The sequence below is a fragment of the Branchiostoma floridae genome, chromosome 10 (genome assembly GCF_000003815.2).
Source record: "Branchiostoma floridae strain S238N-H82 chromosome 10, Bfl_VNyyK, whole genome shotgun sequence".
Lineage (NCBI taxonomy): Eukaryota > Metazoa > Chordata > Leptocardii > Amphioxiformes > Branchiostomatidae > Branchiostoma > Branchiostoma floridae.
The window spans coordinates 16,051,004-16,066,497 of NC_049988.1; the positions used below are offsets into that span (position 1 = coordinate 16,051,004).

The 15,494-nt window shown below is 39.6% G+C and overlaps 2 protein-coding genes across 7 annotated transcripts in view; one reads left to right on the forward strand and one right to left on the reverse strand.

Annotated features, from left to right (window-relative positions):
• LOC118424721 (vacuolar protein sorting-associated protein 41 homolog) overlaps positions 1-5,399 on the reverse strand; it is a 33,058-nt gene extending 27,659 nt beyond the window's left edge. Inside the window, exons 1-2 of the mRNA XM_035833412.1 lie at positions 5,338-5,399; positions 3,931-4,026 (exon numbers count right to left, since the gene is read on the reverse strand). Of these exons, the coding sequence (XP_035689305.1) occupies positions 3,931-4,026; positions 5,338-5,397 (156 nt within the window). The 5' untranslated portion in view covers positions 5,398-5,399. The remainder of the gene's footprint in view (positions 1-3,930; positions 4,027-5,337) is intronic.
• Positions 5,400-6,249: 850 nt separating this feature from the next.
• The window catches only part of LOC118424722 (POU domain, class 6, transcription factor 2-like), a 44,254-nt gene continuing 35,009 nt past the window's right edge, over positions 6,250-15,494 (forward strand). For 2 of the 6 annotated variants that reach the window (XM_035833413.1, XM_035833416.1), the window contains exons 1-2: positions 6,251-6,596; positions 6,776-6,900. The gene's annotated coding sequence lies outside the window, so the exon portion shown is untranslated. Of the gene's footprint in view, positions 6,597-6,775; positions 6,901-15,494 lie in introns of all 6 variants that reach the window. The other 4 variants (XM_035833415.1, XM_035833417.1, XM_035833414.1 and 1 more) reach the window with 4 other exon arrangements.

Genomic DNA, 15,494 nt, shown 5'->3' on the forward strand with positions numbered 1-15,494 from the left:
AGTCAAGTCAAGTCAAGGTTAATTGCACAACAACTTACACTAACAGGTACAACCTAAGGCAAAGAATTGTTTAAGCCTAGCTAAGTGCTAGTTACTAGCACATTCATCTAGTGTAGTCTACACATAGCTTCTAAACTATATTCCTAGGCACATTTCAAAATGTATATGTAAAGAATGTGATTTTTACAGGAGAGGAGTTCTTAATAACAACCTGCTGAAGAAAAATTGTCCTTATGAAATTCAGGACCTCAAGAGATATTTTTCATATTTCATGATATCATAAATTCCGATGTGTTTAGATATGAGAAACCTACTAGTAGGAAAATGAATAAATTGCATGCATGATGCTCATTACTTTACAGGAAATAGTTTTGATAATGACTTGCTCAATAAAACGTGTACCAATGCACATTTTCATGAAATATCTCCTACATGTATATTATCAAGGTTATTGTATGGTTTCTGGTATACTGATATATGACTCAGAGCACCTGACCCTAGGCTAGGATACCTGTAGAATCACATTGCCATTATTAATCCAGTCATAAATTTGCAGGGCGGACAGTGGTAATATTGTAACTTGTGTTATTAAACGCCATGAATCTTGGCAGACGGAATAAGGCGACCATGCGTGGAGGGACGGCTTCAGTTGCGCAAACGGTAGATGCTTTCGTTTTGTTTTGTACACGAATTAAACCTACTCTCCAAGCAAAGGTTAGGCGGCGAGACATCAAGAAAAGAATATAAAATATAGAAAGCCATATATAAAAACACCTAACGTCAAAAAACAGCCAGAGCCTAACCTTTGCTTGGAGAGTACACAAAACCAAGATCAAAATGACCTCTGACCTCTCAAGTCCACTATTAACCTAAGTTACCACATTTGATTTGACTTTGATAAATTGCATTTAACAATTGTATTGTAAATGGACTCCAGGCAAAATAGTGTGAAACTAAATAGTGGAGATAAAACAAAACAAACAAACAAACTTGGAATTACATGTAACTCTTGTTAACCTTTATCTGTGTGGTAACCTATATCCCTTGTATTTAGAAACTTGGTATTTAGGCATATCAAGTCGACGGACGGTAGTTTTAAATTGCAATATTTTCAAAATAACGCAATTTAACACCACTGTCCGTCGACTGGATTTCGCTTCATACACTGCTTTTAAAAACAATGGATATAGGTTACCCCACGGATAATGCTGAACTACAATGAAACTGTAAAATCTAATTTGCGACGACCATATCACCACAGGTGTTTGATGGGCCCCTTGCTGATTCCTAAACCACTTAGCAACATCACAATAATGCACACAAATGTCTCTTTTGTGCCCAATTGTTTCCCAATTTACATCTAACCTCCTGCTCACCTGCATTAAGCACCAACAGTACGCAGGGCTCGAAATACCCACTTGCCCACTTGAAAATGCAACCACATTTTGCTTTGCACAACTTAATTTTAAACCCAGGTTGCACACTGAGCAACCTCAAATTTTGCAGTTGGAACACTGCTTTTTCCCCACTTACATGCATAAGCTTTTGTATTTATTTTTTGATAACATAAAACATATTACATAGTTACATGTAACTGGCAGAAAAGATAATGGATAAGTAGCTGATTTGAAGAAAGTAACAATTTGAAAGTGGGGCAACCTGAAATGTTGATGGCGCAACCTGGCTTTTGACTCAGGTTGCCACTTGGACAACCTGGCTGAAAAAAGGATTTCGGGCCCTGAGTACATGTATTAGGGGAGTACATCAGATTGTTGCTTTTTTGCTTTTTGAATAAGAAGATACTGACTGAGGAGTGATGAACTGGGGGGACAACTTAAAAACAGAGGAGAAAGTCTGAGAGAAGTTTTTATCTTTGCAGCTGAGAAAAGACATCTGAAAGGTTTTCAAGCTTCCGCTTTTTGTCATACATTTGTATTATTAGTCTAATTCTTTCTATTCAAAGTTTTATCTTGCAATGGTTAAAAGATATCTATATCTTTCCAAATATCCACTTATTATTTATAATCAGCAAATGACTGATTATGAATATTTACATGACATAATTTCATAGAGGTTTTAACTCCTCCAAAAGCCCGAAAACGTAAAACCCCTTGAGACTTCAATATGCCCTTTGGGTGTGATTGTACCAACGTTTGCTCTTTATGCTCTGACTCCAGTATTCTAAACTCACAAACAAGTGATAGAAATGTTCCAATTCCCTTGGTGGAGATTTATTCACCACGGAATAAAAAATAAGATGTATCAAGGCCATGAGTCAAATGTGAGAAAATCCACATGACGACTATTTCCAAATCCTAGCGGTACAACAGGGGTGCTTATGATGCGCTACAGCAATCTTCCAAGAATTACTGCTCCATTATGTCTTTGCTTTAACGATTTCTCCCATCTTCATCGTGGTCTGGGTCAAGGAGAGATGCAAGACTAGAGACACTTAAGAGGAAAAAACATCCTTATTAGGCGTCTAAGGAAATGTTCTAAGGAAATATGCAGCAAGGATGGGTTCAGTTAACTTATAACTCCATATATCTTGGCTTTGGCAACAACATTGAAGAAAGCAGTTAGGATCCTGAGTTGCCTTTATGACATGGTATCTGGTTGATTTAAGTGGAGGTGTATTATCAGAATTTCAAACACGTCCATTTCTTTAATATGTTACGGTCTAAGGTTGAAATAAGTTTGAGTTGAATGACCGACTGAATGGCCACTATTTCTCAGGCAACTACATGTACAGTAGATGAATTACAGAATCGTTATATGGTGATTTACTTTTGTGGTGGGGAGAAAGTGAAGAGTTCATTTGGCTGTTTAAAAGTTGGCAGTCAAAGCAATAGGGTAAACAGGCAGAAGACAAATGAGCATTTTTGCGGTGGTTTAAAGTTTGCTTGTGATGAATATGGCTAAGCACAATAAGTCAAGCTGACTAGAAGGGATTTGATAGCATTGAAAACTGACCACTAGGAAGAAAAAGCAGTTGAAACTAAGACTGAGGATTAAGCATAGCTTTAGCTACTGTATTACTATTAGTGCAATGCGACTTTGCTATGGCTTGCGTATTTACCTAAGCAATAAGCACATTGTTTCACCCCTACTCTTGTCGATAAGTGTACGTGTGTTGAGTTCTTTTAGTAAAAGTTTTACATGCAGAGGTATGACACTACGACCTCTGTCACACACGCCTGGAGCCACTTGCTTTTGTTGTAGTGCTTGTAGCTACATTTAAAAATGCAACCAACCCCCATGACAGAGATGGATGGAGGGCAGCAATTAAACCAAAACGTCTTGGCGACACGTCCAACCTCTGCAAGACAGAGAAGAACGGACACTAAACTGGAGTGAGTGAGTGAGTGAGTGAGTGAGTGAGTGAGTGAGTGAGTGAGTGAGTGAGTGAGTGAGTGAGTGAGTGAGTGAGTGAGTGAGTGAGTGAGTGAGTGAGCACTAACATCTTGTTCTGGTTCTGGAGAAGTACTGGGCAGCACCCCTCTTGTTGGGTAAAATGCTGGAGCTATGCAATTAATGCTGGCACCTCATCAGGTGTTCAGTGATCTTCTCCCTGAACTTGGCAGGTTCTGATACTGTGGTCACAGTGTATGATAGTACAGTCAAACTTGTCCTGAGCAACCGCTCAAGGGACTGAACAAAAATGGTTGCCAAGGACAGTTGGTTTAGATTCCAATCTTGAACTTTTCGTGGAAAGTATGAGTACAGTCAAACCTGTCTATAGCGTCCACTCAAGGGACCGGACAAATTTGGCCACTATAGACAGGTGGCCTCTGTATGGAGGTGGCAACTTGTAGATAAAATACCCAAGGGACCGACAAAAAGTGGCCACTATGGACAGGTGGCCCCTCTGTAGAGGTGGCCCCTAATACAGGTTTGACTGTACTACTGAGTCCAACAGAATAGTCTCACCTTCTCATGCACTGCCATGCAGCTGGCTGCATCTTTTCTCAGGATGTCCGACAAGTCGTTCCCGACCCGTTCGTATTTCAGCTTCGGTTCTTCCTCCTGGTAGAACATGGGACAAACAAGCTAATTTAATTTGCACCCCCTTGACAGTAAGCCCCCTCTGGCAGGGCATTCAGGAACTGCAGTGTAGAAACACGAACACAAACATGCACACACAAAAATGCGCGCGCGCACACACACACATACAGAGACAAACAAACACACGTGCAGACAGACAGACATGCTAAAATCAATGCTTCATTCCCTTTAGTATAAATCCTTCAGGAGAAAATGTCACTGTGTCACTGTCAGTTTGAAATACAAGATCAGCTTTTTAGTTGGCAAAATTCCTTGATAATGCATATAGTCAAACCTGCCCGAGCGACCACCTCTTCTCAGCGACCACCTGGCCATTTCGACCGCTTTTTCTCGGTCCCGATTTTTTTCCCCATTGACGTAAGCATTAAGCGACCTTTTCTCAACGACCACCTGGCCAACGCGACCGCGACCGGCCCAACTTGGGACCCATAACGACCGCATCATGTTCAAAACTGAGGTTTTCATCGATTTTCTATGATTACTAGCGCGATTTTGTGCCGAAATAGGCCAGTTTGCATCGGACTTTGACTGCCATTACAATGTTATGTTTAGAATAAGGATGGCGGCGGTCAATGGGTGGGTCAATCGGGCAGTCTACTGTAATATGGGAGGAAATTTTGTTGTAAGAAAATCCGACTTTAGTTGTTACAGAATTTTTTTTAAAAATCTATATCATTATGAAGTGAACGACTGCTGAAACGTATATAGCCTCATACGTTTCAAAGAAAGATCTGTGTAATGCTTTTGTCCAACTGTACTGTACATTCACTCTCGTGGGTAAGTACGCTACAAATTAGTACGAATTCGAAAGGTGCACCGTAGTTATTTCAGATACGGTGATCAAGAACACAGCGACGCATAAAGGCTTGTATGGTAACTGACAGCATCAAAGTTCCCTTACTGTCTAAACATTAGTGTATAAATATTGAGCTTTAAAACACTGCATCGCATAAAAGCTCGATAAAAGGTTGGGGTACAATTTGGAGTTTGCATCGGGTATGTTTTAAGTCGATACTCTTCTCAGCGACCACCTGCCCAAATCGACCGTTTTTTCCCGGTCCCCCGGGTGGTCGTCTTGGGCAGGTTTGACTGTACATACATAACGCGATCTATGTTATAGAGACTTGCCCACTTATATCAACTTGCAGCTTGAATCACCCTGTAGTCATATCTCCAAAACAGAAACACTTTATCCTATCACCTGTAATATTGCTCCAATGTTTGCACCTAATTGTTTATATAAATGACTACAAGTGTACTGTAGGCTCTCACCTCCGATTCATCTGACTCCGATTCCTCCTCCTCTTCTTCCTCTTCATCAGACTTCTCCATCTCCTGTGGTTAACAGACAGAAATAGATTTATGTCATACCTGAGCCATGATAATGTTTGATACAGGTGATCCAAACTTGGTGATACCTTGCCATGTCACAAGGGGTTCTCCTTAAGTTAATGAATCTCCACAAATGTATGTTTGGTAAAAAATCCAAATTCTCAATTAAATTTCTTATTTGAGGACACCAAATTTTCTAAACTTCTGGCCCATTTTGCATTAAAACGTTTGTTTTCTTGGCCTTCAGGTAATCCTACCCATTATTACTGGTACCTCGGGTGATGTGGAATACATGTACACTGTTTGTCTTCTATATGTATACATGGCACCCTGTCAATAGCCCCATACAACACTATATCAACACATTTGTACATTTGAGTAGCAAGAGTTAAGTATACTGTCATTTGCATGAAACAACAATGAGTTTGATCATACTGAACGATAAAAATTTCATTCATTGTCACACAATGGTTATATCATTATATCTGTATCTACTGTATGATGTATCCTCTGCAAGGGCAACCTGTGGTTCAGTAATGTAAATGTACATGTATCTGTAATACCTTAAGGGTGGCATTCAAGATCTGGCAGCGTTTCAGAATACAGATCATTAGTATTAAAGAGGAAGGACATGCTAGAAATATCTTCATAATCTAGTAAATTTATACGCCCCCATTTCATATCTCACTGCCATACCGCCATTTTCCAGAAAGAGCGCAGGTTTTTCGTGACACTGAAACTTCAAAATTTCTCTTTATGATCTACGACGGTACAGGCATTCTCTGATTAATGAAAACAATCCATAAATGTCGTATTAATTACGAAATAACGGTCCTATCACCTGTACCTGTGCTTCCTGTGTATTTTGGTCCGCCATCTTGGTTCAGTCACGTGGTGTACACACCATAACCTTTGACCCCACGCTTGAAATCGATCCTCCAAAAATGCCTTTTATTAAAGATTTAGACCTTCTGTAAAGCTATATCTTTGATAAGATGATAAAATAGAATCTCACTGACTATATATGTTACTGTCGTAGGTTAAAATCACCTTATTTTGTGGGAAATCAGCAAACTATAGGGAGGATAGCCGCTATGTGCTTGTGACAGGGATGCTTGGCTCATTTGCATAATCTGCAGCCACCATTTTGCAGCGAGGCGATCAGAAACGGCGTTGTTCTCCAAAAACTCGACATTAAGGTGTGTATTTCTACCTCTACTTTCCTCTATCTGTTTAGAAAATACAGGATTTCTCTTGGTCATCGCTTCTAGCGTCGGTTGTCGTCTGAAACCGGCGGTGAAATTCGGGAGAAATTATCATAATTTATTCCTGAGGTTTGGATGTGACACATGTGGTTTATGTGTCGATTTCACTGTAGCAAAGCGGGAGCCATTTTTGCTACATCAGACCAGCCTTTCTGGCGATCGCCTCCCCAAGACTCTGCTCCCGGTGTCCTTCTTTAACTCTTCCCCAAGACGTCTTGGCCTGGACGCTGGCGATTTCGTGAGTCCCACCATGTTTTGCTGTTTATGAATCTTTAGTCTCTGAAATTATGATAATTTTATTATCATAATTTTCTCAATGCGGTGTGGTTGCATTTATGAAATTGGTGTCGGCGGATTGAGGCTAAGCGCGGCAAATTGCGGCCTTTCTTCTGCAACGTTTTGCCTCAGGATTGTAAATTATTTATCTTTTCCAAGAATTTTCCCCTCCGGTTAGGGCGGAAGGGCTAAGATTTTGCCGTCACTTTAAATGAGGCTCCTTTGTTATGGTAATCAGCGGACAGCCCCTTCTGAAAAGCCCGCGTGGATAATTACTGATTTAAATTTGGGCCCTTTTGTTGACATCGTTTGTTTACAGTCGCGTTTGTTGACAATTCCGGGACTTCTCCAAACAACGGGAGGCCCGGAAAATATCGCACGGGGTCTGTGTCTCTGTGTGCAGTACGGTTTTGGCGGCCCCATTTTTTACTGTCTAAACCGCAGATGAGTTCTGCAGCAAAGATGAAAATGATAACGCGCCCGCCCCATATCAAAATTCAAAAGCGGGCCTTTATTGCGCGTTTCGGTGATGATTTTTGACATCTCTCATATCAGGCGCTTGTATTTAATTGCAGCCAACGCCTCCATATAGTGTAGCAGCAAGCCATTTTTCACATATATCACCATATTTGCGAAATCAGATTTACATTAACATTTGGACTTCAAATGTCAGATTTTGAATGAATGTTGGATGATATATTATCACGATAACGCAGTTGTCAGTAAATCTCTGTACCATTTTGAAAATAACTCCAGGGACCTGTGTTCCAAATATGACAATTTTCAGTCCTAGTTATGCTGTCAACATGAATTAGCATCATACAATTTTTAAAGGTTGTGTACCAGAAAATGAAGTATGAGTGGTAGTGACACCTGTAGTTTACTAGTACTAATTCACCTGTAATATGAAGGAATTTCATCAACCTTATTAGACTATATGCTTTAGATTATTAATATTATTTTTTTGTGATTTTGCCTGTAGAATCTATGCATAGTTTCTATTTTTTTCTGGAATCATAATTAATCTTTCACAATGCAAGAGTTACTAGTACTCTAGCAACTGGATTCTAGTAGTAGGGGATTTTATAAAAAGTCAGGTGACTCAGATAGCAGCCGTAATCTTTCACCATTGACCGAGGAAAGATAAAGTACGCTATCTGAAACGTCTGACTGTTTGCGACATGATCCAACTACGTGAATGAATTTTGTATTGTGCATCTTATTAATAATGATATCATGTGAGGATCTTATAAGATACCTCATATGTCTAACCTTTGTCATTGCATCATCATCGTCATCTCAGGGTTTCTGGAATAGCAAAATGTTTGTGTTGTATTTTTGAAAAGGGAATACATTCAAAATACTCAGGCAGTAATAAATTTTTTGATTTTTCTTTCTTTCAAGGACAATTATTTATACTTACAGAGAAGATCTATACTATAGATACTATTACCACCTGGCTACCTCCAGGACCAGCATCCCGGGATGGAAATTTATAACATTGTCAGCTGAAAATGATAGATTTAACTTTTAGCAATTTGGAAATTGAGTGAGAAGGAAAAAAATTTAAAGCTGGAGACAGCCCTGCATATTACCCTGCACTGTCTTATTATATAGGACCTAGGACTAAATGCTCATCAGTCTAGTTCCTGCCGGGTAAATCCCATGTATAGGAAATCATTTCTTGCGTCGATTTTTCAGGTTTTACTGTCTTAAAGTAACGAGCAATGCGGGGAGGACCAGTTGGGTGTAACTCAATTATCTTAGCCTTTCGTTTTTGGAGAAACGAACGACAACGATTTCATGATTTGAGAGCATTACTTTCTGTTTGCTTCTGAAACCTGTATACAGTTATGGTCAACTGGTACATGAATAACTGACCGTCTGCATAGCACATTGCATTGACATAGATATATATAGTCAGCTAGTTGTACATGTATTATACTACTATACGATACAGCTGTTATGATATAAGTCGTTGTTGTCTCTTTATCCACTTGGTTACTGGTCACATGTGCTTTCATTTTGTCTCTCTGTGCTTCCCTCTCGTGTGCTCATCTCTTGCGAGCTTGCTGCTTTTTTCCATTGGTCGTTGTCGTATAAGTGTTGTCAAAAGTTGTCTAATGAGTGGTGGGTATACCGCACAGTAGTACCATGTGACGAAGAATTCCACTCAACAGATGAACAAGTCTGTATCGTAGTGCCCATTACCAGTGAGTGTGTATCTGAAGGGCTCGAAATACCTATTTCTGCATACCTTCACTGGTGCAGGTAACATCGAAAATTACCTGCACCAGACAAGTTTTACCTGCACCACTCAGAATTTAGAAAGTATGAATCATACTAAAATTGTTCAGAAACTATTGTTGTTTTTTTCTTTTATTCTTCATCAGTGGTAACAGTCAACACAGAGCTCTGTTAACAATTCATAAAAAACCTACATCATAGGAGTCAGTTATGTATAAAACCAAGTACATGGACCAGTGCAGGTTAGGTGCAGGTAGACACAAGAAATACCTGCACAGTGCACTGCTCCAATTTTTCCTGCACTAACCTTCATGATATGCAGGTGGTATTTTGAGCCCTGATCTGAGTATCACGTAGTTGTGGCTAGATAGATATCTGTACCAGTCAAGGTTATATCTGACAAATTTATCACTGTAATGTTTTATATGGTGTCTTATATACAGATACACTATCTGCCAGCACGAAAATTGAGAATGTGAGCTAATATGACGCCTTTGGTAAGCTCGCAAAAAATGTGATTTGAACGTGATGACTTACATATATGTAGGCTGCTTAATTTTGCAGGGCTTTATGTTTCAGGATTGGCAGGTGTCAAATTGCTTCGTCCCAGTTGAGAGTTCTAAGCATTTGTGACAGATGCCAGCTAAACACGACTGTGTCTTTCGCTAATGATACATGTACTGTAAATGCAGAAACTTTTGTGGTGGTTTAATGTTCGCAGTTTTCGTGGTGGCCGCCTCACCGCAAACTTAAAACCACAGTGAAAATTTTTCCATGGAAGTAAGAGACTACAGTGCATGGTGCTACTTAAAACCACCACGAAAAGTCCCTTTTCCTGCTACCGCCAAATTAAATCCCTGCAAACGTAAATGCATTTACAGTATTTGCATATTGATTGTTAAGTGCTACGAATTGTTACATTAGAATGTCAGAATATGTTCTATTTGTCCTGAAAAATGGGTGCGTCAGAAAGGTTTGTTGAAAAATGAGGCATTTTCTTTCACCATTTTCATCAGGTATGATATTTGTTGTACTCTGAGTCTGAGGATGTCAACCATGAAATCGAGATGATTTTGCCCCAGGGGTTGGCGTTATTGGGTGCGCCGGGAGCTGGACACAATGTCCTGTGATTTTGCGCTACAATAAGAGCAGATGGTTATGTCAAATCAAAAAGCACTAATCAGGATAGAAGGCTGTATATGGGGTTTTAGTGATATCTGATAACCGCCACTATTTTGTCTTACTTCCCAATAAGATTGCGATATGTCCAAATAAAAACTACACTGTACATTGATGGTCTCTACATTGAGATGCAATACAGTTTGAATTGTATACCATATTTCAGTCTTTCAAGTTTGCTCAGAATTGAAGAATTGCTAGACCCTTTTATGCCCTTAGCCATTATGGGAATTAGATGGCATTGGCATAATGCATGGCTGGAGCAGAAGTTTTAATCATAGTCAAAGAAAATTGTAGCCCAGAAAGTTCCATCCCTGTTTTCGATGATGGTGGAACAAGGTTCAAATCATGATTTAAAGCTAATATGAAGGAAGATCCATATTATCAGTAACCTATGAGATGTATGATATTACTACAGTACCTGATTCGACTGCAATATACAAACAAAGCAGCTTGTGTACAATTAATGAACAAAAGGCCTAGACTGATCTGGTTGACAAGCCGTATATGGATGGTCACTCAACACCGATAATAGTGATGTATGTGTGACCAGTCAGATTTCCGCTGGTACCTGTCGATTCTGTACAAAGTGATGGAGTGCTCTTGTTAGAAGACTTCCTGTGAAGAAACCCTTAGTGCAGATTAATTTCTTAGTTTGTCCTACTTATCAGAAAAAAAAGAAAATTCTGCTGCGCTGTTACTTTGTGTAAAACTTGGCTGACATGCAAACTTTGTTTATATTGCATAGATACTTAAAGCGGGTTGGGGTTTTGTGCGCGTTAAAATTTGCGCGTTAAAACTTGCGCGTTAAAAACCTGCACGTTAAAATATGCAAATTAGCTGATTCCCTCGGGATTTGAAAACTTTTTTGCTGTTTTTAACTTAAAAGCTTGAAGATGGTAACACAAAATAATATTTTGTAGCATTCTAGAGTACAATATCCCTTTCTGTAAATATTCCAGGAGTTTTAAAGTGATTTTTAAATGTTAAGTTTTAACGTGTAACAAAGGTTGACATTTGCATGTGAAACAATCTGCTTGAGAAAAGATGAAATGAAGCTTGTAGAATGGAGAAAAGCCTCAAGCAGTTATATTTTACAATGCAAAACCTCGTATTAGTAATTTTTCCATGTATTTGTGTCAAATTCAAGTGATTTTGAAATCTTCTGGATATGCAAATTAACCTATTCCCTAGGGACCTAAAAAATTAGGAGCTTTTCAAACCAAAAATTCTGGTAACAGATGGAAAATCATATAATGGGGTCACATTTTTCTGCCCAAGAATTTCTCAATGCACAACTTAATTTTTTAACGCGCAGATTTTTAACGCACGCGCAGATTTTTAACGCGCAGAAAACCCGTTCAATAGCTGCTTGTTTATTGTTCTTTATCTGTGACAACCAACAATGTCAACATCTGACTTTTTTTCTGAGGAATTCCAGTTTAGAAACCGGGCCTTAGGGAATGCAGGTTAATTTCTCTGTTTTACCTACATACAAGAAAAGAAGAAAGTTGTTCTACGCTGTTACTATGTGTAATATTTGGCTCATTGGCTGACATATACATGTGTGTGTGTGCATGTATTACTGTTTTGTTTACAGTACCGACTACGTTTATGGTCCGGTCTGAACGCGATTTAATCGCGTGCAAAAGTCGTGCAAGTCGCGATTACATCTCGTGTAAATCGCGATTAAAACTCGTGCAATTCTCGGGTAAAACGCGATTAGATATGTGTGTACCCGCGTCTGATATGCATGAAACCACGTCTAACCGCGTTTAGACGATCAATGAATAGATTTCAGACACGCCTCTTCTTTTCATAAACATTTTCTAGACACGCCCGTGCCGTCCAAAGTTCGGGGTTTGGCAGAAATCGGCTTCTTTTCATATGCAGACCCCCGCGCGGAGGGCGGAGAACGTATCACGCCCAATTTCCCAATTTGTTTCTGAACTAACGCATAACCTCGCAGTCTAGAACGCACCCGCGCCGCTCCCAACCACGATATTTCTAGAAGATTTGCTGCAATTTTGAGGAACCGACTGTTCCGCACATGTTTAAATCTGATACGTGAAAATTAAAGAAAAACAAATAAATTTCCACAAAAGTGTGTTTTTCTTAAGCAGAATATACGACAAAGTATGCTTTTACTGAACCCCGATCTTTCGGCGCTGCCGTGGCTAGCGCCAGGGTCACGTACCGGAACAAATCATTCCGAAGATCATTTGCTACAATTTTGAGAAACCGACTGTTCCGCACATGTTTAAATTTGATACGTGAAAATTAAAGAATAAGAAATAAATTTCCACAAAGGTGTCTTTTTCTTAAGCAGAATATATGGCAAAGTATGCTTTTACTGGACCCCGATCTTTCGGCACTGCCGTGGCTAGCGCCAGGGTCACGTACCGGAACAAATCCTTCCGAAGATACAAAATGTATGGTGCGACCTCGCACCCGCGCCGCTACCTAACCTACCACGTTCTTTCTCGGAAGATTTGCTACAATTTTGAGGAACCGACTGTGTAGTGCAAGTTTGAATCTTATACGTACATGACAAGAAAACATCAAATAAATTGTTTTTTTCCCAAGAATGGCAAGATGTGTTTTTCTAAATCAGAAAACATGGAGTAAATTCTGCTTCTGTCTGACCATGCGTGACGAGGACGGCCCGCTACCGCGGCCAGTGTCAGGACCACCCGAAAAAAACCTACCGACTCTATGTTGAATTATTTGTGTCCTATTTCTGTTGTTGCATTATTTGTACGCTGGTGTAGCGATATCAAATTCGCCCACACTACACGATACTTGCCACTGTAAATAGCTACAATAGTCTGTGTTTGCATTTCTTATCTATCGATGAAAGTGAAGACAAGTTAATCATGTTCCGAACTGATAGGTAAGTACACTAGTCTTTCAGTTTCAGAATGAACAACAAGGAATGTCCAGTGCGACCAGTGTAGTCGTACAAAATCCTGGCGGTCTCACTACCAAGTAAACAGGCTTCGACCGGCAGATACTACATGTAAGTATCTACATCCGAACTTCAAGCGCCGCCCCGCCTCCGGTGGAACGTGACCTGTTTATAAATATTCCAACCTTCCTAAAGTTCGCCACGGCGCGACTACTAGCATATCATATTACATTTAGACGTGTACACGGTTTGTGTGGGGTCCAGAACGTGGGACAGGTTGTGGAAGATTGGGTTATTTGAGCGCAAATATGAAACTTATATCGTTGCGATAAAATCAACAGCTGTTTTGATTGTTTAGTGTGTGTAAGTACACGATTGACGTAACTGTTACGGTGCTGGTAAACTTGTAGAAAAATTACATTGTAAACCTCCAGAATTTGGTCTGGTCTGGTCTCACGTGCTGCTCAATTTGATTGACACATGCACGGTAAGGAGCGGCTTCTTTGAAAGTATGTTCCCACAGAAGAAGGCCACGTTGACTGTTGCAATATTCTGCGTTTATTTTCTACTCCGATCTAGCCCCGTGTTTAATATGTGGTTATTTTTTCTTGGTTTATCCAAGGGGGTTTTATCAACCTACTTGATTTATCTAACTTTGTTTTATTTGTATTATTGACAATTTCTAGAGCAGATCTAGACTAATTAAAATACTTCGTAGACTGCACACGCAGCGGTAGCGTACGTCATATTTGAACTTTGTGGCAATGTCGCAGGGGTGGATGATCTATAAACTCTGTATTCCAAATTTTATAATTCATTTCCCAACTGGTTCATATTAAAGGAGCCACGACCAATGAATTAAGAATGTTTTTAAATGTTTAAGTGTATAAAATTTCTTTATTAATTAAAGTTTGTACACGGACATATTCATATTCACGGACAACCTACCGTTTTTCCAACATTCGGAACAGATGATGACGATCCGACTGGTGTAGAAGCTGCCGAATGATGATCGATAACATCGGTAGTAAACTTACCTTTCATGTTCCAAAGGCAATGATATATCGTGTTTACGTATTTCATTGGTCAAATCCCTCTTCGTAGTATCCCGACCAGCTAAATTTATATATCTATATGTTGCTGAAAAACAACCGTAAACGTATAGGCCCTTTTAGTAAAAGAGTGAACCTCTTTGAACAGCGCATAACAGTTGTAGATAAACTGACTAAAAACATGTTCATTTTAGAAACGTAAAATACTAGAAGTAGAAGTAATGTTAGTAACGCTAACGCAACTTTTAACTGAATCAATGACAGGTTAGAAAAACTTGATCACATACTCAACAAGAAAACCAATAACTGATGAAGAAATTTTCGGCAAAATAACAATTGTCTGTGTCGAACCAAGACGTATGCCCCTTGAATATGGTTGCGTGGGTCCACTGCCCGACGACCAGGAACGTCCGAGGCGGTCAGGAACATAACAGGTAGGTCTTGTTGGTCGAGTTGCAACCATGACGATCAGCAGTGTGTCCAGGAAACCGGCGGATAGAAATCCGAATCCTACTTTCCTAGCCTAGAAAATTAGCTACCGATATCTAACTACATAGTAGAAGTTATGTTAGTTACACCAACACAACATTGTTAGAACAGGTACATGTTTGTTTGAACAGATACGCAGACAAAACAAGATTAACAAAAAGATTTAAAAAACACATAAAGTAGAATGTATGCCCTGGAGTATGGTTGCGTCGGTCGACTGCTCGACGACCAGGATCGTACGATGGCTGTGTTCCGACCCAAGAGCTCCGTCAGGAACAGGTAAGTCTTGTTTGTCGAGTTTGTAACCATGACGATCAGCAGGCGGATGGAAACCTGAATCCTACTTTCCTAGTCTAGAAAATTAGCTGCCGATGCCGAACCAAGGAGTATCAACGTTCCTAGAAATATTAAGTTATGACCAAACACAATATCCTTTATTCATATTTAAATACATGCAAAACGGTCAATTTATGCGTATAAATACTAGTAGTCCATTCATGTCAGTGTATAGTCTTCAACCCAGCAATTCCGTTTATATTAGATGACGATCGTGTTTATGCTGTCAGTCCTTTGTGGGTCCAAAAGATTCGAACTTGTATTATTTTATCATATACCTTCCACGAAAATTAGACGAAAGTAGCCCGCCTAAAAATGTAAATAGGAGACAATTTTTGCCGGCAA